Raw genomic sequence first — 25,285 nt, 5'->3', positions numbered from 1 at the left:
TGACACAGACCTGTAATCCCAGCAGAGGCAGGTGGAACTCTGTGAGTTAGAGGCCAGCCTGGCCTACCAAGGGAGTCTAGGATAGCCAAGGCTACACAGAGAAACCCTGTCTAAAAAAAAAAAAAAGTAATATTAATTTGGGCATTAGTTATTTTTATTGCTGTAATGAAACACCATATAAAAGAAAGTGTTTAATTGGGCTTAGGCTTAAAAAGGGTTAGAATTCATGATGGTAGAACAAAGGCTGACCTTTGCTGGACCTGCAAACAGAAGGTAGAGATGGCACCAGGAATGACACTTTTGAAACCTCAAAGCCTGGCCTAGTGACACCCCCAACAAGGCTGTATCTCCTAATCCTGCCCAAATGGTTCTACCATCTGGGGACCAAGTATTTAAATAGACGGGGACATCTCATTCAAACCACCACAATCTATATGAAATTTTTGTGCTGAATACAGTGATTTGCAGATTATATTTCCTCCTTTATAATAATTTTTAAGAACCTGAAAAATCTGTTGCCTGGAGCAGCTAGCTTTCTTGCGGCAGTCTTTTCTTCCTTGACACTACATTTGATGTTCAGCCAGCATTTAATAAGCTCGGTGGGCAGACTCAGTTTTGGTATTTGACTTTGGGTAGGCAGGCTATGAAATAGTTTGAATAGTCTCTCTGAACTTATTACTAGTGAATGCACACTTGTTAGAGGCCCACCCTCCCTCTCCGCTCCCCTCTCCTCTAAGGGGATACAATGGCAGAGTATTCAGAGATCCTCCTACTACTCTTTGTGCTTACCTAGTGTTTTCTATCTAGGTCTTGATAGAACTTTTGCTAAGGAAATGATTTGGTGATGGAGTGTTCCTCCTGACCGATGGACTCAAAGAAGAAAAGGTAAAATCATTTTTTTCCTCCCCGTCCTTCTAGGAAAGCATAACAGAAAACACCATGAGGTTGTAGTTAATATTTTTGGAGTTTGATTTCCTTTTCAGAGTGCGTGGTTGTATTTGTAACTGCTAGGTAGAGAGACAAGCTTATTTAAATAAAGATGATTAGAGAAAAGCTTTGTTGATAGTCTCTTGTGCTTATAAAGGGATTTCATTATCTTTAAACACTTGTAGGCATCCTTTCTTATAATCAATTTTAAGTTTCAATTTCTCCTTAGAAAACTACTCACAGAAGATATTTAAAAGGAAGGTTGAATTGTGTCTTTTCGTCCATAGATTGTTAAACGCAGTTAAAATTTATTTGATTTTTATATTTATAGACAGGGTTTTTCTGTGTAGCCCTTTCTGTCCTAGAACTCATTCTGTAGACCAGGCTGGCCTCGAACTCCCAGGGATCCACCTGCCTCTGCTTTACAAGCACTGGGATCAAAGGTGTGTGCTACCACTGTGCAGCTAGCTCAATTATAATCTAAGGGAATATTGTTCAGCAAAAGTAGAGACATTAAAAAAAAAACTTTTATGCTCCAACTAAAAGAGAAGAATCTGTTTTATACAAACAAGCAAACAAAAACATGTGTTGCTGGGTGTGGTGGCATACATCATTTATCGTAGAACTTGAGAGGTAGAGGTAATCAGATCTCTGAGTTTGGGGCCAGCCAGGCTACACAGTGAGACCTTGTCTCAGAGGTGGCTCAGGGAAAGAATCAATCAATTCTTCCTTCCTTTTTTTTTTTTTTTTTTAATTTTATTTTGAGACACGGTTTCTCTGTGTAGCCTTGGCTGTCCTGGACTTGCTTTGTAGACCAGGCTGGCCTCTGCCTCCCTGAGTGCTGGAAGCACTGGGATCAAAGGCATGCAAAGGCATGTGCTACCACTCCTGGCTGGTAATTCTTTCTTAACAGTATAAGGAAATCATAGAAGACTGTCAATTAGAAATTTGATTCTTAAAAAGTCTAAATAATGGAAAATGATAAAGGCTCCTCAGAAAACTTCAAATAGGCAGATATGGTGGTATATACTTGTTATCTCAGCACAGGAGAGATTAAGGCCTGAGGAGTATGAGTTTGAAGCCAGCCTGTCTACATAGACCCTGTCTCAAAAAACAAACCCCTATAAATACCTGTCCCCTCCCTTAAATGGAATTGCTGCATAATCCAGCAGTCCCACTATGCAACTGGATACCCTGCATGTATCCAAAGGGAGGGAAATCCATATCTGGAAAAGAAACATGCACTCCTGACAGTAGGCAACATATGGAGTTGACTTGACTGTCCATTGATGGGTTAAATAAAAAATGTTGTATGCAGTCAGCGGCCTATATTCAGCCATAAAAAAAACATGAAATCTTGTCGTTTGTAGCAGCATGCTTGGACATTTTGATGAGTGAAGTAAGTCAGGCATAAGAAGTCTGATACCACATCTCTTTATTTGTGGAAGGTAAAAAGTTGATCTGTGAAGCTAGAGTGCAGAATAGTGGCTCCAGTACCTAGGAAGCATGGGCGTGGTTAATGTTTGTAGGGTGTCTTTGTACAGGAAGGATGCCTTAGGACGTTCCATCAGACTAGAGGCTGAATGATAGATTCGTCTCTGTCTCTTGTTCTCTCTTTTCTAGAGACACGAGTCTCAGTTTTGTAGCTCAGACTGACCGTAGCTCATACTCAGAGTACTTGAACTGTAGTCCCCTAGAGCTGGGATTGCAGTCGAGTGTCTCCATACCCAGTTCTGTGTATTTCCAAATAGCTAGTAGAAAAGATTTTTGAATGCCTCAAATACAAGTAAATAGTTCATGTTTGAAGTAAGGAATATGATCGTTGCCCTGACCATTACACATGCATACATACATGTATAGAATTAATACATTGTTGTATTCGATATATGTTCAAGTACAAATCATAATATTTAAAAGCTTTAAATGGCCATGGACTGAGGATAGAGCTCAGTTGTACAGTGCTTGTCTATTATGTGCAAGGCCCTGGGCTTAGTCCCTAGCACCATAAACAAATGTAAGTAGCAGTTAGATTTGAATTCAGCATAAAATGAAAGATTTCTATTCCTCATATCTTTTTTTTCATCAAATTAGAAATTTTGTGCTGCCAAATCATAAAACATAAAAATATCTCAGGCCTTATTTCGCTTAGAGGCAAGTAATTTGTGGGTTTAGATTATCCTCTAGCCTTTTATGTAAATGGTTGTATTATCTTGGCTCTGGTGCCATATATATATGCCAAGAGTAAAGCAACTGGTAATTAAGTTCCCTGACCCAGCTATCCCTGTATCTGTGCTGGGAGAAGGTACAGGATCAGATTCACACCCCCTCCCCCAGCACATACACAGCCATACATGAGAAGGAAGGGCCTGTCTCTCGGGAACTATTAAGGGCAAAAGATAACAGCTTTGCTTTGAGTTGTGGCAATAATTGTTTTGTTTTGTTTTCTTTTTAAATGTTTGTAGCTCAACAGAGGCAGAAGGATCCAAAGAAAGAGGCCTGGTCCATGTCTGGCAGGCAGGATCCTTTTCTCTAACACCAGAGAGGTTGCCAGGCTGGGGAGGAAAGACAGTTCTTCAGGCAGCCCTTGGCGTGAAGCATGGAGTTCTTCTGACTGAAGGTATTTGGAAGGTAGCTGAGCAGTGCAGCCCACCCTGCTTGTGCCTGTGTGTGAGGTCAGGAAATGCTTATTGGCGACTGCAGGCTCTTTCTGAGCATCGCTGTAGCTTGTGCTCTTTGTTCTCAAAGTATATTCCAGCTCCTTTTACAAAAACTACATTTCTTTGTACATTTAAGTCAGTCTATTAACTGGAATAAATGGGAGAATTATAGTTTAAACTTTTTGTAGTAGTCAGAACATAATTAACCTCATAAGGACTTTCTTAGGGACTGTTTTGGCATATCAGAACAGTAACAGTTAAGAGCTGGGGCCTGTTACACAATGTGTTCAAGGACTAACCTGGGAATTCCCTGTGTAAACTCATTACCTCATGTTGCCATTCTTCACAAAGAAGCAAGGAATGAGTGCAGAATCCAGACTGGGCTTTCTCTTGCCAGGGCTTTCCCCTGTCGTGGCCAGCGGCATTGTCTCAGCACAGTGTCTAACGGGCCTAAGAGCCAGCTTAGGAAAGTGTGTGGTGTTCTAGCCGTCTAAAGTAGAGACGCAGAGAATCACATTCAATCTTGATGCCAGTTTATCAACTCAGTCAGAGATAATTTGACCTGGGTCAAGATTCTCATTGATTTCTAATTTTAAATATCTTAATAGACATTTAAGTATTAATAATATTTTACATTTTCATTGTAAGAACTCAGAGGAAAAAAACCTCTAGAAACAGCTTAAACCTGGATTTAGAGGTGTTAAAACAAACATGAATATATAAGAGTTCTCCCTAGTGTATTATTATGTTGCTTTTATTATGATACATGTTTTATTAAGGGAAATACTTACTTGAAAAATGTGAACTATAAATTCAATATCTATACTATAGATCTCAAAATGTATACTTTTCAAGAATATATGGAAGAATTCTGGTGGTCTTTCTCTTTTTTGGCAGTACTGGGGATTGAGCCTGGAGCCTTACTATGCATAAGCAAAAACTCTAGCACTAAGCTACAGAACTACCCCTTGTTGTAAATAAGATATTTGAAATATGTTAATTAAGATACCTGAAACCTTTTATTACGTCGGATATTTGGAAAGCTTTTACTAACATGGTACCTTTAAATCTGGAGTTAGGCCAGTGAGATGGTTCAGCAGGTAAAGGCACTTGTCACACAAACCTGACAACTTCAGGGTGGTCTCATCTACATGAAGGCAGATGAGCACCATCTCCTTGGAGTTGTCCTCTGACCTCGCACATGCTCTGTGGAATGAGCCTTTCCCCACATCTCACATACACATTAATAATAATGTTACTATTAATTGTAGCCAGCTGTGGTAGCTCAATTAGGAGGTTGAAACAGAATTGCTACAAGTTTGAGGCTGGCCTCCGCTGGTTAGTTCTAAACCAGCCAAGGTTGCCGAGGGAGACCCTGTTTCACAAAAGCTGGGACAGGTGAGGGAAAGCTGCTCATTGTTCTCATGTTTACACAATGTCATGTTTTTAAGTGTGCAGATTGCAAAAAGAGTACAGACTCATCTCATCTGGGGATGTATGTCACTGAGAGGTAGAGTACATGTTTAGCATGAAAGGCCCTGGGTTCAGGCTGTAGGAAAAAAAAAATCATCTCACAGTGTGTGCTACACTCCAGAGTTGTGTTTTCCAGGCAGGGGGATAGCACACAGTTGTAATTTTGTTTTGGTATTTGCTGCATGCTTTTGTAATGGTTTATGATGCTGGCTGTTAGTGGGCCTTATAAATCCTCACTTTAACCCAGAATGCCTGAAGATGGGTAGAGCAAAACCACCCTGCACTTTCCAACTCATTATGGCATGCTTCTGAAGGGTTTTGCTGAAGAAATGTCTGGTTGGTTCGCTAACTTTCCTCTTTCTCTTTTGAACCTTAGATGGTGAAGTCTACAGCTTTGGGACGCTTCCCTGGAGAAGGGAATCAGCAGAAACTTGTCCAAGCGGCCCCCTTCTAGAGAGTGCCCTGGTTGGGCATCATGTTGTCACTGTGGCAACTGGGAGCTTCCACAGCGGAGCAGTGACAGAAAGTGGGGTGGTGTACATGTGGGGGGAGAACACTGCCGGCCAGTGCGCAGTAGCTAACCAGCAGTATGTGCCGGAGCCGAGTCCCGTCAGCATCTCTGACTCGGAGACCAGCCCTTTGTTGGCAGTTAGGATTCTACAGTTGGCATGTGGCGAGGAACACACACTGGCATTGTCGATCAGCAGAGAGATCTGGGCATGGGGCACCGGCTGTCAGCTGGGTCTCATCACCACCACCTTCCCGGTGACAAAGCCGCAAAAGGTGGAGCACCTCGCCGGGCGAGTGGTGCTCCAGGTTGCCTGTGGTGCGTTCCACAGCCTCGCACTGGTGCAGTGCCTCCCTCCCCAGGATCTGAAGCCAGTCCCAGAGAGATGCAATCAGTGCAGCCAGCTGCTCATCACTATGACGGACAAAGAGGACCATGTGATCATCTCAGACAGCCATTGCTGCCCGTTAGGTGTGACACTGTCCGAATCCCAAGCAGAAAATCATGCCAGCACTGCCACCAGCCCTCACCCAGAGTCACTGGATGGGCAGGGAGAGGTATTTGAGAACACCCTGGTAGAAGCTGAGCTGAACGTGGGAAGCGTGCAGACCACGAGTGCCACTGCCGTCTCCGCCCAGCCGAACATCGTGGGAACAGCCGAGGTGTCTTCAGCCGGAACTGCCCCCTCGTACCCCGACACCCAGGCCGTAACTGCCTACCTGCAGAAGCTGTCGGAGCATTCAGTGAGGGAGAGCCATGAGCAAGGAGAAGAGCCACCCCAGGCCCAGGTAGCTGCTACATTTTATAACCAAAAGGGGTTTTGGAGTGAAAGTATTTGTGTTTCTGTAGGAACTGAAGTCCTGAGTCTTGGCAGCAGGGTTTGTTTGTTTTTTGTCTTGTTTCCCCCCCACCAGGCTGTTATAATTCCATCTGGCTAGACAAGCTTAGCGAGCAAGGAGCGGCTCTTCATTCAGAATCGTTGTTTGTATGACCCTTGGTAATTCTGAAAGATGTCACCCTGGGCTTGCTTTGGAAGTGGCCAAGTGCTGTCTATTTCCTTGCTTGTACTTTGCCACTGTGGCTGAAGCACCACTTTTTGGTAGTCCCCAGAAGAGTTTACCTGGTGCAACCATGGTCCATGGAGCTCCTTCGGGACTGTGCGGGGACATCTCGTCATGTCTGTAAAACTCTTCTTCCATCTAAGGAGGCTACCAGGTTGCAGACTGTTTAGTTGTAGGCAGAGGTCTACAGTTTCTAGACATGGTGGTGCATGCCTGTAATCCCAACATTTGGGAGGCCAAGGCAGGAGAATTGCTGTGAATTTGAAGCTGGTCTATGCTACATAGTATCAAGCCAGCCAGGACTACAATTAACACCCTGTCCCCTGAAAGGAAACAAAACAAAAACAAAAAGAAAGAAAAGAAGCTTCAAGGTTTTACACTATGTGTCAGATATGTTTTAAGTTTTGTTTTCAGTTATACCTGGTCCTTACTGGACCTTATTTGAGGTGGGGAATGCTTCCTTTCGTCTTGTTTAAAGTATTCTTGTCTGAAGATTTGTGAAATGGGTGGCCCTGATGCTGGAAACACATTGTTCCAAAGAGACAGTTTTTGGTTTGCTCTTGGGATTACCTTTTGATTTGCTTTATGCCGAAGATGTGGCGTGGAGATAGAAAACAAAACCATCTAATCTCGAAAGAACTGTCTCTGCTGTCTTTTTACTCAGGGTCTTTAAAACCGTAAGCTTTCAGTTCTTTATATCCGAAGCTTCTCTGTTAGAGTGAGAAAGTGGGATATTTTAAGAAACAGTTCTGCTTTATGCAGTCTCCCAACTTTTTGGGATTTGACTCCCCCCCCCCCCAATTAAGAGTAAGCTGTTTATAAGGAAAGAATCCAAACAAGGCAACATTCATTTATCAAGAATGTTTATAGAAAATTCTTAAACTGTACATGTTTATAGAAAATTTGGCTTTGCCTGCACTCAACTTTGAGGCCACCTCAGGCTACAGAGATTTTTTGTCTCAAAAACACACACAGGAGACAAAAAGTTTGTCCTTTTAGAAGCCATTCCTCTATTAAATTTAAAGCTAGAAGCAAATGGTTCACAGCCCATTTAGTTATCGAATTACTACTTTAAAATCTGTATCCCCCTTCCTCCTCTGCAAAGCAAAAAAACCGAGAAATTTTTCTCTGAACTTACTTTGCTAAGTGAAGTTTTTATTATATATGTTGGTTTTGGCAGTGTGTGTGTGTGTGTTCCTATTAAATTTGTAAGTAATATTTTAGCCTTACATTGAACAGTGAAAATTTTATATGATGTTCTTTGTTATTGGTTGACTCTAAATTCTAAAATTATGTCTTCAATCAAAATGGCCAGTAATTAGTTTTCTTCTACTTTATTCGTTTAAATACAGTTAAATAGCTAGAATGTAACTCAATGGTAGAGCCCTTGCCTATCATGCTTGAGGCTTGATCTCAGCATCTCAAAATAAGGAAAAATTTAAAAGCATACATACAAATGTAGAAATATATATATATATATATATATATATATATATGCATAATACATCAGGAACAGAAACTTAAGATTTATGGTTCATGAGTTCTGCCTTTCCTCTGCTTAATGGTAAGAGCTTCCCAAAATAGCCCCTCTCAGATGCCTCAATGTGCCTGTGAGGAGCACTACAGACATAACAAAACAAAAGGTAGAGACCACAGTATTACTCTGAACACCTTGTCATGAGAATTTAATCAGCAAAGTACTTGTCCTTAAGTATGTAGTCTTCAAACCTCTGCTAACTATTTTAATTAGATTACTCATTTGCCTAGAAGTAACTTTAGATTTATATGTAATTTGACAAATTATTGAGTACCTGCTTATGCCAGATACTACGCTAGTGACTGGAAATTACTTCAAGAAAAATGGAAGCCAATGTTATTTCTACTTGTTCTCTTTTTGCTGCTGCTGTTGTTTTTGAGACAGCATCTCACTGTCCAGGCTGGCCGGCAGCTGTACAACCATGCTTTGTTGGGTTTAGTTCTGAATTCAGGACAAATTAAGGAACAATGTGCATATCTTTGGGATATTTGGGTATAAAAAGCAATATTTATCAAGCGTAATTTTTATTTTTAAGGATGTGCAGGTGTGTGTCTGCATGTGGGTGTGTGCATGTGAGTGGAGGCCAGAGGTGTTGGACCCTTGGGAGCTGGAGTCTCAGGTGGCTGTGAGCCGCCTGGCACAGGCTCTAGTAGCTGAACTTGAGTCCTCTGAAAAAGCAGGTGCTCTCAACTGCTGAGCTACCTTTCCAGCACTCAGCCTCTGTAAGAAGCAGTAAGTTTTCAGTGCAACTGTGCTTGTATGTCAAAAGCTCTTTTGTGTTTATTGGGTCTATTTAATGATTTTTTTTTCCGTTTAGTAAGCAGTGGTATTTGATATTTCAACCTATTTTTCACTGATCCAGGAAATTTTTTGTTGAACTTTCTAATAGTCTCACGAAGCATGCTAAGAACACTAGCTCTATATATTTAATTATTAACCTGTCACTTTTATCCTTTGTGGTAACCAAAGCAAAGGTTGTGGCCTGCCCAGCTACTGTGCCATGGGAGATAAATCACCAGTGGGTTAAGTCATAGAGATTGCAGCTTTTCCAACCTCTACCCAGGGCACTTTGTGTTCAGTCCAAGTTTGTTTTGTTTTATGTCTGTTTAATTTTTTTGAGACACAGTCTCACTGTGAAAGGTCATGCTTGCTGGCTTTGACCTTGAGTTCCTCTTGCCTCAGCCTTCCAAGGGCTGCAGCCAGGGCCTTTCATACCTTCTGTGCCTTGCTCTCCTTTTCTCATGCTTGGTTTTATAGAGCAGTTAGAGATCATTTTAACATACCACTGAATAACATGACGCTGAGACAAGGGAAACCACTTAGGCAAAGAACTGTGTTTCAAGCGCCATTTCCATATAGTATGTTAACTCTGCAATCTGAGACTGAAGATAAGCAGTTCTGTTGTTGCTCTTTAGCCCAGGCTGGCCTCATTTCTCCTCCTCAGCCTCTTGAACGCTAGGCTTATAGACAGGCACCTGTCCATTGGGCCTGTTTTAGGTTTTTGTATGCTGATAGCTAGGAGCATTAAACTCCTGTTTTCTGCTTGTGTTTTTACATGCTGTGTGTGTGTGTTAGCCTCTTACAGAAGAAGCAGGCCCTGATCTTCACAGTCCACCAACCACAAGCACCTCAGCCCTCAACAGCCTGGTGGTCTCGTGTGCGTCTGCTGTTGGTGTGAGAGTGGCGGCCACATATGAAGCCTTGTCTCTCAAGAAAGTTATGAACTTTTACAGTACTGCCGCCTGTGAGGCGGGAGCTCCGCCAGGCAGTGCTTCCACAGGCCCGGAAGGTCTGAAAGACCTCAGAGAAGAGCAGGTGAAACAGGAATCCATACAAGCGAAGAAAAGCTCAAGTCTCGTGGATATCAGAGAGGAAGAGTCGGAGGCAGGGAGTCGAAGACTCTCCCTCCCAGGACTGTTGTCGCAAGGTAACGCATGGGTGTATTGACTTCCGGTGACCCTTGGGCTCCCAATGCCACATGCTGTGTTATTATAGCAAATTAGTTTTCCTGGTGATCAAAGCTGGCATATTCTGATTCTGAAGTTTCTGTGATGGTGGTTTACTAAAATGGTAGCTTTTAAGAGAAAGCTACAGGTTTCTCTGCTTCGGAAATAGTTACAGAATATAACTCCATTTTTCAATGACTTTATTTAAAATTTGCCATGGTACCAAATTGATGTATAAGATTTACTTCATGTTTCATATTGTTTTCAACACCCTGAAAATGAGTAACATTTTTTTCAAGTTAACCCAGCAAGGCAAAGTGACCCACACCTCTAATCCTAGCACTCTGGAGGGAAAAACAGGCAGATTTCTTTGAGTTTGAAGATAAGCCTGGTCTACATAGTACGTTTCAGAACAGCCAGGACCACATAGTGAGACCCTATCTCAAAACAAACAAACAATAACAAAACAAGGAAAAATAAAAAAACGAAATGGTAGCCAGTACTCTTAACTGCTGAACTGTCTTTCCAGCCCCTGTGAAAGATTTTTGATCCCCTTTTAAAGCTTTCTTCCTATCTTAGAAGTTTAAATTTTTATGTCTTGGAAATTAATCCTTTATTACAGTTGTTACATATTTGAAATAAAAACTTGGCTTGGGAAGCATTAATCTTTATGTTTTGAAATAGGGAAGGTATTTGTCAAACTTGTAGTATTTTTTTTCTTTATAATATTCTGTTTGTTTGTTTGTTTGTTCATTTTCTTGAGCCAGGGTCTTACACTGTAGCCCAGGCTGGCCTGGAACACTGTGTAGTTCAGGATGGGCCAGGCTCTCAGCAGTCCTCCTGCCTCAGCAGGCAATACAGTCATGAGCTAGCACACCCATTTGTTTAGCAAATTTCTTTACAATGTAAGAAGTTCTGTAGGATGTTTATAAATGTTATATGGAGAAGGGGTCTGCAGCCAAATGGTTGGCCATGTAACAGATTAAATGTTTAAATAGGCTTCTAATTGCAGGTCTTATGAGACTGGGCAGGTAGGAATGGCAGTTTACAGAGTAATAGGGAGTATTTCTCAAACTCATTTGACCAGCAAAAAGCCACTTTTGCAAAGTATTTGTGCTTTATAAATACTGTGTTAGTGCCTTGATTTAGAATGTTTCACTGTTAGAGCTCTGTGTCTTCTCCTTTGCTTCCCTGCTCCTTTACTCCTCCTCCTGTTTATTTACAGTTTCCCCCAGGCTCCTAAGGAAGGCTGCAAGGGCGAAAACTCGGACAGTGGTTCTGACTCCTACATACAGCGGAGAAGCAGACGCCCTCCTGCCTTCCCTGAGAACAGAGGTGTGGACCTGGGGGAAAGGCAAGGAGGGGCAGCTGGGCCATGGAGATGTGCTGCCCAGGTGAGTGCCACCAGCGGTTACTGACGGGGATCCTTAGGCAAGAACTTCTTCTTGAGGTTTCCACACATCCATTTCCTCCAGCCACAGATTGCTGTGTGCTGTTAGTGCTGATAAAAAGCTGTCCCCTCAGTCCCCAGTGCCTCACAGCACAGGGCAGGAGGCCGGGCATGGGAGCACATGCCTTTAATTCCAGCACTCCAGAGAGAGGGATAGGGAGGGGGCACATGGGTCTCTGAGTTCGAAGCCAGCATGGTCTACTCCAGGAGTTCTAGGGCAGCTGGAGCTCATAGCGAGACTGTATCTCAACACAAATAGCAAAAACCAGTAAAGGATTGGACTATCCATGTACACTTGTCCATGTCTGTTTTGATGTTTGTTTATCTTGGAATGCAGAAAACGATGTTAAGGATAAGGTGGTATTTCAGTGAAACATTTGAATAGCTACATTTTAACTTACAAAGAGGAGCCAACAGGTTTCTGATGCCAAAAGATGGTTTATGCTCCTTAATATATCTACTCACTAAAGCATTAAAATCCATGTACATCAGGGAAAACCGTCATTTTGCTTAATAGGCATCCTCAGACTATTAACATGCCTGATTTAAGAAGCTTGAAGATGTGTAATAGCTGTTTGTCTAAAGCAGTGGGCTAACCTGTCTCTTAGCAGAGTGAAGGGACCTGAAATAAAAAACTGCCTTGCTTTTCCCTACGGTCCTCTCGGTCTACTGAGTCATTCATAGTTTTACAGTTTTTATATTTCTATTTATTTTTATAGGAGATAGGGTTATACTGGGTGTCCTGGACTGTGCTTGCATTTTCAATGATCCCCCTCCCCACCCCCGCCCGTCTCCAGGTGCTGGGATTTAGGCCCATGCACCACCCCCAGCTCACTTTTATTGTTCCTAACAGATTCTGAATTTCAGAGGTTAATCGGTGATGCTAGACAACCCGGCAAGCAAAAACTAACAATAATTAGGCACAGTATTTAGAAGTAGTTTAAGCGTATGCTCGTCAGTTCTGCCATTTTCCTTTTGTTTAGCAGCACTGGCTGTTGGATTTGAGGAAGGCCTCGATTCTCATGAAAACACTTTGACTTTACGTGTGTGTGTATGTTTGTTCTCTCTAAGGCTCCAGCCACTGTGTGTCAAGTGTCTGGATGGGAAGGAGGTGATCCACCTGGAGGCAGGTGGCTCCCACTCTCTCGCACTCACTGCGAAATCTCAGGTAAGAGGCAAACGAGTGCTGCTCCTGCTCTGGTGGGAAGCTGGTCCCGGCAGGGGTCTCCAAGCAACTGCCTGGCAGGCAGCCCCGCCTGTCTCCTCTGAGCTGTTAGGTTTCACAGGGTGGGATTTCCATCTTACAGAGGGGGAGAGAGCAAGAGGAAGTATCAGCTTGTCTAAAAGGCGTTCGTCTGGCTGGAGTAGAGCTTTGACTTAAACGTAGCTGCCAGACCAGGACCCTTCTTAAACATGCTCTTCTGGACGAGGAGCGCAAGTCTGCAGGTAGCAGCAGCTGAAGACCATTCTTAGTGTGACACTAACAAAACAAGCCATTTTTCTTCTGAAATCCAATGTATGCCAAAACCCTAAGAAGAGAAAAATATGGTAAGCTGTAAAGCTTTCATTTGAACAGAAATACCTGTACTCTAGAAACGGACCCATGTTATGAGTCTTTTGGTTGTCATCAAGGCAGCTATGTCATAACAGTTTAGGAAACAAGACCAAGTATTCGGTAAATGCTCTCGGAGTTAGTGGCTTCTTATTTGTAAGGGCAAAATTAGAACTTTGTATGTTCTATTTTTAAATGGAGCAGAGACTTAAAAAAACAATACTCATGTAATCCTATAAGATATTCATTACTGTCACTCTCATGTAAGGCAATAGAAAATATAACCATATTAATGTTTCAACACCCTGAAAAGAAAACAAAACAGAATCTTATGTGTTTAAGAACAAATATTAGGTGATTTTTTTTCCCCTTAGAAACCTTAGAAGTAGAAAAAATAATACTTGACATCAAATTACAACAAAAATATATTTATCTCCCTAATAATCCATCAGTCCTAACCAGCAACTATCAACAGGCCAACCAACCGTGGGGCTGAGGTGTGGCTCAGTGGGCAGAGTGGTTGTGTAGCCCGAGCGAGGCCCTTGGTTCCACCCCACACACACAAACTAGGCCTAGTGGCCATACTTGCCACCCAGCACTCAGGACACAGAGAGGAGGGTCGAGACTCCAAGACTATCTTTTGTACATAGCAGGATTGGAGGGATGGAGGGAGGCCAGCAGGGATGCTTGTCCTCACACCTGAAACTGGAGTTCCTCTGGATCCCACATACGGTATCAGGAGAGAATGATTCCTCCAAGTTGTCCTTGGACTGCACGTGTTCACCCTGCTGTGTGTGTCTCTGCTTCTCCCCACAGACAGAAAAACAAACGGGAAGATTTAAATAGAGTGGCCAGTGACAAAAGATAATTTAACAAACAAATTTAAAACTACTTTCTCCTCATAGATGATATTGCATTTATTTTCCAGTGCTATTTCAGACACAGGAACAAGCGATAATGGCAGAAATCTAAGTGGGATCTCGCTGGAAGATGTGCCTATTCATTGACTCAGAATTCTTTTCTCGGGAATTTCCTAATTAAATAGATGCGCATCTGTCTATAAATTCCCATATTCAAGGATTTAAAAATCTATCATCATCATCATTATTACTGTGTGTACAGTGTGTGAATGGGATGTCTGTGTAATGTGTGTGTGGCAGTGTATGTGTGTGATGTGTGTGGGGTGTCTGCATAATGTGTGATCTGTGTGTTGGTTATTTATGTGTGACGTGGGATGGGCGTGGCATGTGTCCGTATAGTGTGTGTCTGTATGTATGATGTATGTGGGGATATATGTTTTTATGTATGTATATGTATATGTATGATATATGTTTGGTATCTGTATATAATATGTGATATGTGTGTGGGTATACGTGTGCATGAAGTGTGGGGTATCTGTGTAGAATGTGTTTATGTGGCTGTATGTGTATGAGGTGAGGGTATCTATTACATGGGGGGTGTCTGTATGTGTGGGTATGTGATGTGGAGCTTTGCACATGCTACAGCATGTGTGGAAGTCATTTGACCTGCTCTATGGAGTTGGTTCTCTCCTCCTTTCCTTGGGGTATGCGGGTTGGAATTCATGTTGCTAAGCTTTGCTGTGTCAAACTCTTTTTCTTGATGAGCTGTCTTGCTGGCCCTATTCGAGGATTTACACTAGCTCACTAATAATTCAGTTATTTAGCCAAGGTCTACCTATAATGGAGTTTTGTGTTAGATATAATGAAGTTTTATACTGAGAATGATGCTGTTGTCTCGTTGGTTTATTTAATTTTCTGGGAGCGGAGTCTCTGCAGCCCACGTTGCTTCTCATTCAGCAGTCTTGCTGCCTCAGCCTCTTGAGTGCTGGTGCTACTGGTGTGAATCGTCAGAAATGTCACAGAATGCCTGCAATGTCAGTACTCGGGACACTGAGGCCGAACTGCCTGCACTGAGGAAGCAGTGATCATTCCTTAAATACATAGGTTTCTGTTTTGTTTTCTATCCTATTAACACACACTTTACACAATAATGGATCTTAGGACAGAGTCATTGTACAAAATGTATTGCTCCCACTCCCTGTTAATTCCCTCCCTCTTCTCAACTAATCTCTCTTCTACTTTCACATACATACATACATACATACACACACACATACATACATCGTAATGTTTCAGGAGCACATGCGCCTTACCATTGGCTATGCCACTGAAGAAAAGATGTCTGTGTCTGTGGAAGTCCCTGACTTCTTCCCTATTCTGTGAATCTTGTGCAGGTAGACAGGCCTCAAACTTGAGATCCTCCCGCAGCCTCCTTTCTGTGTTGTGGTTATATAAGCTTGTACTGCTATGCCAGGTTTCATTTCGGTTTTCTTCTCATCCTCTTTCCTCTTTCTTCCTTCTTTTGAAATGGGATGAGGCAGGCTGTCCTGTGTAGCCCAGGCTGGCTGTACTGACAGTCTAGCTCAGATTAGGAGCTTCTCCCACCTCATCCTCCTGAGTGCTGGGATTTCAGGGCTAATCCGCTGTGTCCAGCTAGTATTTGTTATTTTAAAGACTGGCAATTGGTATGACTAATTTCTGTGATTATAGCTGATTGGATTCTTATAAACACTCAGAGTTAACCTGCAGGGTCAAATTCACGTCTTAGGTTCTCTCCTGTTGTTCCTGACAGGTTTACTCGTGGGGTAGCAATACCTTTGGTCAACTCGGGCATTCTGACTTCCCGACCACAGTTCCTCGGCTCTCGAAGGTACTTCTGTGAACTTAATAGCAAAATATTCTGGAATTCTGTGCTATAGTACTTTATATGTTTGTCAAAATCACTTTGTAGCCAAATTTAGTTTATAAGTATAATTTTCCTAAAAATTTTTGATTTTTTTAAAAGGTTTTATAACATGAAGCCACTCCTTTTCAAGCTAAATGTAATCTTTAAAAATGTTTTTACCTCATAGCTTTAAATGTTCTTTGAATATTCATAGTACCTCTGTCTTTTTTTAGCAAAAAGAAAGAAAGAAATGTGCCTCTTTTTAAGCAAACTTTTAATTCTTTGGTGTGCTCTGGTTTATAGACTATCAAATAATGTCTACTCTGGCTTCTCAAACTCCATTTTGAGAAACTATGATTCTCTGATGTCATACGTGTTTATTTTATAGCTACATCAGAGTAGACCTTTTGTTCGCCCCTTTCCTGAAGCGGGTTTAGATGACTCGTGTACAGGTTGGCTCTCACTATGTCACGCTGTTGAGAGAGTATCGGTGTCTAGTCCCTTCTGTTTCAGTCTGGATTCGAGTTTCCCAACCTTTCCCTGCTTTAACACCTGGAAATAGTGCCAGCATGCGACCAGTAGTGCTGGTTCCTGCTGTGGTGTTTACAGGCAGGTGGCGTGAGCCAGGCACACATCAGCATGGGAGACAGCACTGGGGTTGCCTTTCCCAGCCCAAGACAGACCCCAACAGGGGGATAGCTGCCCTAATTCTGGGAACACGGTTCAGATGTAAACTATAGCCAGCGAACAGCAGAGAAAGCATGCGTCGCTGCGAGGACCCACAGTGCGGCCCTTCCTTCAGCGAGCCTAATTCCACGTGAGCAAAAAGACCGAAGAAAACATTGGGGAGTGTTAAGGAGTTACAGCTTCTAGTTTTAGTGGTAAATATTTCCTCTTTGATTTAGAAAAAAATGCTTAATTATGTTGTGTGGGTGCCCACAGAAGCCAGTAGGGGCATCTGATCTCCTGGAGCATAGTGACAGGTGACTGAGCTGCCTGACATGGTGCTGGAAACGCAGGTCACCTTCACATGCTGAGTGCATCCTCTTAGCTGCCGAGCTATCTCTCCATATAACATTTTCTCAATATGTCACTTTAACACAAAGATTCACTGCTCCTTGTTATTTAAATAAATAAATAAATAAAGTAGAAAGTGTCCTTACTCATATGAGGGAAAGGTTTTTGGAACCAGACCTGGTGGCACAAGCTTGCAATCCCAGTTCCTGGGAAGGTTGAGGCCAAAGGGTTGAAAATCAAGTTCTGCCTGAGCTACAGAGTAAGTTCCAGGCCAACCTGGACAATGCAGAAAGAGTTTCAAAAAGGACTCCAGAAAGGGCTGGGGCTCTAAATCATTGTTGGAATAGTCACAGAGCAGTGTGAGGCAGCAGGGTCCATCCCCAGCACTATAAATACAAAGTCACAAAAACAAACAAACAAACAGAACCGGAAGGAACGCTTCCCAAAGGAAATGCTGTAGTGTGGAGTCAGAACCTGCATTCACCCTTTAGCACCGTGGGATTTATTGTGGGATTTATTTATAGCTTTTTTTTTTCTGTTCTTTTGTTTTGTTTTGTTTTTATTTGGAATTGTATTTTTTTGTTTCTTGCGGTCTAGAGAGGAGACCTAAGGCTTTCCATGTTGTAGGCAAGACCTCCAACTCTGAGCCCCACCGCAAGCACAGCCACACCCTGAGCACAGGCGATTTTGAAATCCTCTTAGTTAATCTGTGAAAGCTGAAAGTCTAGTGAGATTTGATTTCGGGTTTTGATTTGATTTGATTTTTTGAGACACACTCTCATAAAGCCCAGGATGGCCTTAAATTTGTTATCCTCTTGCTTCATCCTCCAGACTGCTGGGATTACTATTGGTGTGTGCCACCATGCCCAGTTCCAAAATTGGGTTTGCTTTGTTTTAAAAAGTGGTTTACTGGTGTTGAACTCAGGTCATCAGGCTTCAGAAGCAAGCACCTTTGTCCCCTGAGCCATTGCACAGGCCCGCTTCTGTCAGTCTCTTTAAAAATCATTTTATGTGTACGAATGTTTTGCTGGCATGTACATAAATGCATGCATGTCTCAGATCCTCTGGAACTGGAGTTAGAGATGAACGTCAACCATCATTCGGGTTCTGGGGATTGACCCTGGGTCTCCTGCAAAAGCCACAAGTGCTCTTAACAGCTGAGTCATCTCTCCAGCTGCCTTATTTTGAATTTATTTCGATTGGAAATTTGTAGTGAACACCTGCTGGCTTGTCTGGACTTGGTTGGACTTGGCAGTATATCCCTGAAATCCTGGCACTCAGGAATTAAGAGGCATTTAACGCCAGGCTAGGCCACATACCAGAGACCCTGTCTCAGACACACAGACTAGGTACATGCTTTAATTCATTCTTCTCACAATGAACTGGAAATTGGTTGTTTGGATGGCTTGATTTTTGAGAACAGAGTACCATGTCCAAAGAAGGTGGCTGAGAAGTTAAGTGGTGGAAATGCTCACATGCGCATGCGTGGGCACACACACGTCCACACACGTACATACACACACTCACTCACACAGTCATCTGATGTGTAAGCCTGGCTAGATGCAAAGGATCTCTCCATTAGGAGTATGTTTACCTGCGTAGGACTTGAAGGAAGCTGGAGGCTGGGACAGTATTCTGCTGTAGCACACTTTGTTAATGAATCTTCTGAGGAATGTTGTGCATCAGACAGGACAAATGGGGAGTAATATTAAGCGCTAGATTGCAGGGTACCCAGAGCCCTGGTTACTGCCTTTTGATGGAAGCTCCTGGATCACTCTGAGGAGTCCTAAGGGTTGAAAACCAGCAGTTTACAGCTTGGAGCTCAAGCATTTGCATTTGTCAGAGTCACCTGAAGGGCCTGTTAAGACAGCAAGCCAGTTCCCTCCTGGGCAATCTGTGGCTGAGAGTTTTTGCTTCTAACACGTTTACAGGTGATGCTCCTGCTGCCGGTGCAAAGACCACTCTTTGGGAGCCCCTGGTCTAGGTCCCCGTAGCTGGCTTCTCAGGGGCCTGCCTGTCTCAGCATCCTGGGAGCTGGCACAGTGAAGTCACATCAGAGAGACAGTGAGTTACGAGAGGGAAACCGAATCTCAGCACCCATGGCTTAGCTGGCAATGTCAGGATCTAGTCTTACTGTCACACTGCCGAATGTGGAGGGCAGCGGTGCAGTCTAGGTGTTAGTGTTAGAGCGGGCCTAACTCACCATGCAATAGGCTGCGTATGGAGACCTACAAAAATAACATTAAAAGCTAAAGCTATGCTTTGTTCTTTCCACATTCCACTTTTTAAGATTTTTTTTATAGAAGTCCAATTCAAGTTTAAACGCTGCACAGTAGGTCTCTTTTACGTCTCTGTTCTATAGTAATTGTGTACATTGCCAGGTGAAGTTCGTCCTTAAAGGTGTGGCTGACTGCCCCGTGCCTGATTAAGTCATCTGTTCTGTTCCATACAACCTGAGTTCTCAGGCGGCTTGGACAGACGGTATTATTCTGTCATTTCAGGTTAGCAGTGAAAATGGAGTCTGGAGTGTAGCTGCAGGCCAGGATTATTCCTTGTTTTTAGTGGACACCGAAGACTTCCAGCCTGGCTTGTATTACAGTGGCCGACAGGACCCTGCAGAAGGTGACACCCTGCCAGAGAACCCTAATGGCACAAAGACTCCAGTACTTCTCTCCTGTAGTAAGGTGAGCAGGAATTGGATCCTGAGACCCACATTCTGGAGCATGAGTCTTTGAATATTGCTGTGACTATAAGTGTACCTGGTTTGATTAAGAACTCTGACTACTTTATTTAAAACGCCTCTCATTCTTCCCTTCTCACCTCCTTTTCCTGCTTTATTCTCCCCACATTACCTATCACCATGTAATACGCTATGTGACGTTCCTGTCTGTCGTCTTCCCTACTGTAATGTGGGGCTCATGAGTGCAGGGCTTTTTGACGCCTTCATTCATCGATGTGTCTGCATAGGACATATGTTGTTTTCCTTATCTTTCTGAGGCAAGGTCTTGATAAGCCTGCAGTGCAGGCTGGCCTGGAACTTGCTGTGCTGACCTCCTGCCTCTTTCTCCCGAGTAACTGGGATTACCAGTGTGTGCCATCATGTTCCAGCATGCTGCATACCTTATAAGCCGTTGCGGCAGCAGCGCTCTCATGGAGGAGTACTGTGCCTACGCCTCCTGCTTGCCTGCTTTTGTCTCATGAGGCTGGGCTCGGGGCTTTGTCCCAACACGGGGGCTTTGTGTGCACTGGACAAGAACTCTCCCATGGAGCTAACCCCCCCCCCAGCTGTTTTTCTTTCATTTCTCTTTGGGATGCTGGTCTTGGAAGCTAGTCATGCAGGAGAGTTGAAAAGCACCGTTCACAGGGAATTCTCCTGGAGCCCTCAGCTGAATTGTAACCGAAGGATATTTAACTGTCGGTGGACAGTGCCAACATGAGGGTCCTGAGCTGTATTCACAGAGAAGGTCCCAACAAGTCACTGGCAGGGCCTACCTCGACCCCTGCTTCCTTGGCTTTTCATTTCTGTCAGCTTCGCTGCTTCTCTCTCTTTTGAAGATCTAAATGCCTGCTTTTCTAATTCCTGCCTTGTTTTTTATATACTTCAACCATTTGCTTGTTTCCACTTTTCCCCCTGTTAAAGTAACTCACATTCTCATAGAGACATGTCAAGAGGCAGTATAACCTTTGCTAGTGCATTCTAGATTTCCTGTTGTCATTGAAAAATATGTTTTATGGACTAGTAAGCTCTGAATGTACTGAGACAAGACCTTAATTGCCAAAGGCAGCATTGGCCAAGGTTTGGCTCTTGACCTGCATGTAGCGTGCTTGGGGCATGCTAATTGGCCTTCACAGTAGCTGGCCTGTCGCCATGTGCCCTGTGAAAAACTTCGGTCTAGATCAAGGTTGAGAGGGATGAGGCTCTGGTGTGTGTCACCAATTCCCTTGGAGGGTCAATGTCCACTGAGTGGCGGCCGGCCTGCTTGGTTTAATAATGAAATGGGAGTAAAGACAAAGTGTTTTTCTTCACAGTAGGAAGGGAAAATGTAAAAAACTGTCTCTTTCAGAGAAAAACCTTAGCACAGACTAATTATAGACACTTGTGGGTTACAAGTGACACTCCACACATATGTACAATAGGTAGTGACCACATCAGGGTAAGTGGCGTGTCCATCACCTCAGACATTCTCTTTGTGATGGGAACATTCAGAATCCTTTTCTACTGGCTATGTTGAGATAGTCAACTAATTCTTTTGTTTGTTTGTTGTGTGTGTGAGAGACAGAGACAGAGAGACAGGGTCTCTCTACACAGCCCTGGTTGTCCTGGAACTCACTATGTACATTCATTCGCCTGCCTCAGTTTCCCACGTGCTTGGATTAAAGGCATGTGCCACCATGCCTGGCTTTTCAACTGATTATTGTCATCATTTTTTAATAGCACTTACCCTATTTTCCTCAACATTAGACATGTGCTTCCTTCTTTCCAGTTGTACCTATATCCACTGATGTCTCCCCTGGTTCCACTCCCTTTGGTAACCACTGCTATTTTCTCGGTAGTTTCTTATGTGAGGTCATGCTTTGTGCTTTTGTGTCTGACTTTTTTACTTTCTGCCCCTTGGTCCCACCCATGTTGCAACAAATATCAAAAGTTTGCTTTCATGGCTGAATGGGGTTCTGTTATACCCACATTTCTTATTTCCTTTATGCATTTTTCTGCCAAAGGACACCTGTGTAGTCCTGTGTCTTGCCTTTTGTGAGGAGTATGTGGGACTACAGATGTCATCTTGACATACTGATTTTAGCTCCTTTGGAACTCTTCTGAGTAGTGAATGGGGTTGCTGGATTCCCTTTCTAGGTTGGTTTCTTTGTTTGTTCATTTGTTTGAGGGCCTGCCATTCTATTTTCTTTGCTAGGCATACTAATTTACATTCCTATCAACAAGGCACAGGAATCCGTCTTTCCTCATGTCCTTGTAAGCACTTAATTTTTTTTGTTTTTGGTAATAGCTGTCCTGAGTGCTGCTGTTGGCCATTTGAGTATCCTCTGAGAAATTTTGCTTAGGGCAGTTTCCTACTTTTCGATTGGATTGTTGAGATTTTTTGCTACTGAGATTTTTCAGTTCCTCTTATACTCTGGATATTACCTCTTCATTGGATGAATAGTCCAAAGGCATTTTCTCCCAATCTGTAGATTGTGTCTTCATTTTACTTCTCCCCCTCCTGGAAGTTTTTAGTAGAATGCAGTCTCATTTGATAGTTGTTTTTTTTTTCCCTGTTTATATTTTAGTTTGCACAGGCCAATATCCTGAAGCAATTTCCCTTACTTTGTTTTTTGACTTTAATTTGTGAAATAAAGTCTCATATAGCCAAGGCTAGCCTCAATTTGATCCTCTGACTGAAACTGCATGTTTGTGCCACCACACCAGCTCTCTCTCGCTCTCTCTTTCTCTCTCTCTTTAATGCAAAGTCTCATACTGTTGCCCAGACTAACCTAGAACTCTCTCTGTAGCCAGGATGGCCTGAACTCCCAGCATTCCTCCAGCTTCAGCCCTGAGTGTTGGAATTATAATCATGAGCCATCATACCTGGCCCTTTGCATAGACCCTTGGTATAAAATAAGGCTTCTCTTTGTTCTCACTAATATTATTGCATGTAAAGTGAATCTTGAGGTGTATAACTTTTTTTTTCGAGACAGGGTTTCTTTGTGTAGTGTAGCCCTAGCTGGCTGTTCTAGAACTTACTCTATAGACCAGGCTGGCCTTGAACTCACAGAGATCTGCCTGCCTTTGCCTCTGGTGTCCTGGGATTAAAGGTATCGCCGCCTGATCCTGAGATGTATAGCTCTTATCATTTGGGTCTTTGTATGTTTGAGGTATCTTGGAGATAAGTACAAGTAGGTATACACAGTTATTTAAAATTAACAGTGGTGTGTGAATACACCAACTCCAAATAAATAAAATGAAAAGCACTCTGACGTGCATTCTTTGTAAATACTTCTAAGCTATTGCTACCAACTCCTGGGCATCTTAACCTTTGGCTCCTGTGTGCCACTATGAGCCCATGCAACATACCAGGTTGCTCATAAATTGTATTTTAGCTTTAATCTTTTTATTTCCCTCCTTTTTAGCTTGGATATATAAGCAGAGTAACAGCAGGAAAAGATAGCTATCTAGCCTTGGTGGACAAGAACATCATGGGATATATCGCCAGTCTCCATGAGTTGGCTACTACGGAAAGACGGTTTTACTCAAAACTGAGTGAAATCAAATCACAGATACTTAGGCCGCTTCTCAGTTTAGGTAAGTCGATACCTTGCGCCACCCACATCCCCAGATCATCAGGGATCTCACTTTTAGCTGTTCTTCCTGTATTGTCCAGAGCTTGTTTATTTGTGTTGTAGATAAGGTGTCCTGTAGCCCAGGTTGGGCCCAACTTACTAGGTAGTTGAGGAAGATCTTGAACTCTTAATCCTTTTGCCTCCACCACCCAGTTGTCGAGATTCCAAGTGTGAGCTACCATGCCTGCTGTTGTTTGCTTTTTAAGGCCCAGGCTGACCTCAAACTTCTGGGTTCAAACAATCCTCCCACCTCAGTCTCACCATTACCTGGCACTAGAGCATGCACCACTGTGCCTTGCTTTAAGAAGCCTTTCATGCTAATGGTTTATTCCTTCCCTTCCCCTCCTTCCTTCCTTCTCTCCCACTGCCTCTCTCAGCAAATCACACACTGTTTGCAGTGCTTCAGGAGCCTGACTGCCACAACCCTGTCTTCACGCTCCCCGAGCTTCTTCCTACCCTGTAGCTGTAGGAAGATGTGGCCAAAGAGAAAAGTATGTTCTTTGGGAAGGTTGTCCCTAGAAGCTGGACTTGAGCGGTGCTTCCACATCCCAGTCCTCAGACATTGTAGAACTTCCACACTTTTTCCTTGCCTTTTCTCACACTTAGAATTGTGTCATTCATATATATGGATGAATTAACCAAACATTTATTCAGCCACAGAGAGGAGTTGGAAGTGAGGCAGCTCTCATAGGCCCCAGTGGGCTTGCCCCTATCCGTGTGCCCAAGGGATCTAGGACATTAGCAAGGATTAGCAAGGACTACAGAGTTAGGAGTGGGGGCTGGTAAAAAGAACGGGGCTGAATGGTAAGACCCTGTCTCAGAAGCAACCCCCTCCTCAGGCAAGATAGCCTTGCCCTGTCCTTCCAGTTTTCCTGCTTTGGCCCTGTACTCAGAAAACAAAGATAGGATTTTCTCTTTTTCTCTTATTCCCTGGCTACTGTTAGGGCTCAGGATTTAGGCTAATGGTCTAGCTCATCAGTTTTACCCTGGGAAGAAAAGTAGGCTTGTGTGGCTAGCTCATTTTTTCTAATGGAAAAACCCTACTTTAAACCGCTAACTTGGCAATTTGTTTTCATTTATTTGGATTTTGTTTGTTTTTTAAGTTTTGACTTAGGTCTGGTATAGTCCTGGTTAGCCTTTAACTCCTATGACTGAACTCCTATTTCTCATTCCTTCCCCCTAAATACTTCAGTTACAGGCTTGGCCCGTCACTCCTGATTAATTAAACCATATTTGGGAATACAGTTCCTATGTGATTTGAGGATTTGTGTTTGGTTTCAGTCTGGTTTTCTTTGTAAGGATTGTGGAGCCCCTATTGTATAACATCTCCTCCCTAGGATGGGCTCAGAATCACAGGAGATGGAATCAACGGGGCTTCCTGGGTTGCCTTGTGGGAAAGTGGGGTCTGTTGTCTGGCCAGGTCTTGATTTCTCTGTTAGCTTGTTCCCCTCCTCACCCTCATTGATAGTAATAAAGAACTTCAAGCTGGGAAAGGCAGGTGTCTTGCTGCTTCCACCTGAAGCTTAGGTCACCGTGCGCTGAAGAATTGGGCTTGTCCAGGGGCCAAGGGGAGCAGCAGCCAGTGCAGAAAGTTCAAAATGCTAGATAAGAGCTAAGTCTGAGCTGGGGTTAGCTCAGCTGCTAGAGTGTTTACCTGACACGCTCAAGGTCAGTTCCAGTACTGCATAAGCAAGGCATGGTAGCATGCACCTGCCTCAGCTCTCGGGAGGAGGAAACAGGACAGGAAAGTTCAGACTTAACCTGGGTTAGCAGAAGACCTTATCTCAGAAAAAGAAAAATACCTATTTGTAGAAATGAATTTAATGCCTGTCTGCTACCCTCTCACCATTGTATCAAATTAAATAATTCACTTCCCTCTCTTTGTCTTACATTTTCTATTTTCAAAATTTAACAGTGGTTCTCTAGTTTGACTGATATAAAAAAAATCACCTGGGAAACTTTTAAAAGAAATATCCGTTCTGAGATGGTAATACCAGACCTACTGAATCAGAGAGCTGACAGTTCGCGTAGACGAGGTTGGGGATGTGGCTAATGTACGTGTGTATGTAGGTGTGTGTA

General features: G+C 43.1%; 1 protein-coding gene across 4 annotated transcripts in view; it reads left to right on the top strand.

Annotated features, from left to right (window-relative positions):
- Nucleotides 1-25,285, top strand: part of Als2 (alsin Rho guanine nucleotide exchange factor ALS2) — a 74,491-nt gene that overhangs the window by 14,111 nt on the left and 35,095 nt on the right. For 3 of the 4 annotated variants that reach the window (XM_060368412.1, XM_021652163.2, XM_021652165.2), the window contains exons 2-10: nucleotides 808-885; nucleotides 3,390-3,544; nucleotides 5,434-6,353; nucleotides 9,739-10,090; nucleotides 11,335-11,503; nucleotides 12,631-12,727; nucleotides 15,764-15,841; nucleotides 19,375-19,557; nucleotides 22,997-23,168. In XM_060368412.1, coding sequence (XP_060224395.1) covers nucleotides 866-885; nucleotides 3,390-3,544; nucleotides 5,434-6,353; nucleotides 9,739-10,090; nucleotides 11,335-11,503; nucleotides 12,631-12,727; nucleotides 15,764-15,841; nucleotides 19,375-19,557; nucleotides 22,997-23,168 — 2,146 coding nt within the window. In that variant the 5' untranslated portion in view covers nucleotides 808-865. Of the gene's footprint in view, nucleotides 1-807; nucleotides 886-3,389; nucleotides 3,556-5,433; nucleotides 6,354-9,738; nucleotides 10,091-11,334; nucleotides 11,504-12,630; nucleotides 12,728-15,763; nucleotides 15,842-19,374; nucleotides 19,558-22,996; nucleotides 23,169-25,285 lie in introns of those variants that run through there. The other variant, XM_060368413.1, reaches the window with a different exon arrangement.

The sequence above is a fragment of the Meriones unguiculatus genome, chromosome 15 (genome assembly GCF_030254825.1).
Source record: "Meriones unguiculatus strain TT.TT164.6M chromosome 15, Bangor_MerUng_6.1, whole genome shotgun sequence".
Classification (NCBI taxonomy): Eukaryota; Metazoa; Chordata; class Mammalia; order Rodentia; family Muridae; genus Meriones; species Meriones unguiculatus.
The sequence above is the reverse complement of the archived record's forward strand: the minus strand, read 5'-3'. Positions and strand labels throughout refer to the sequence as shown.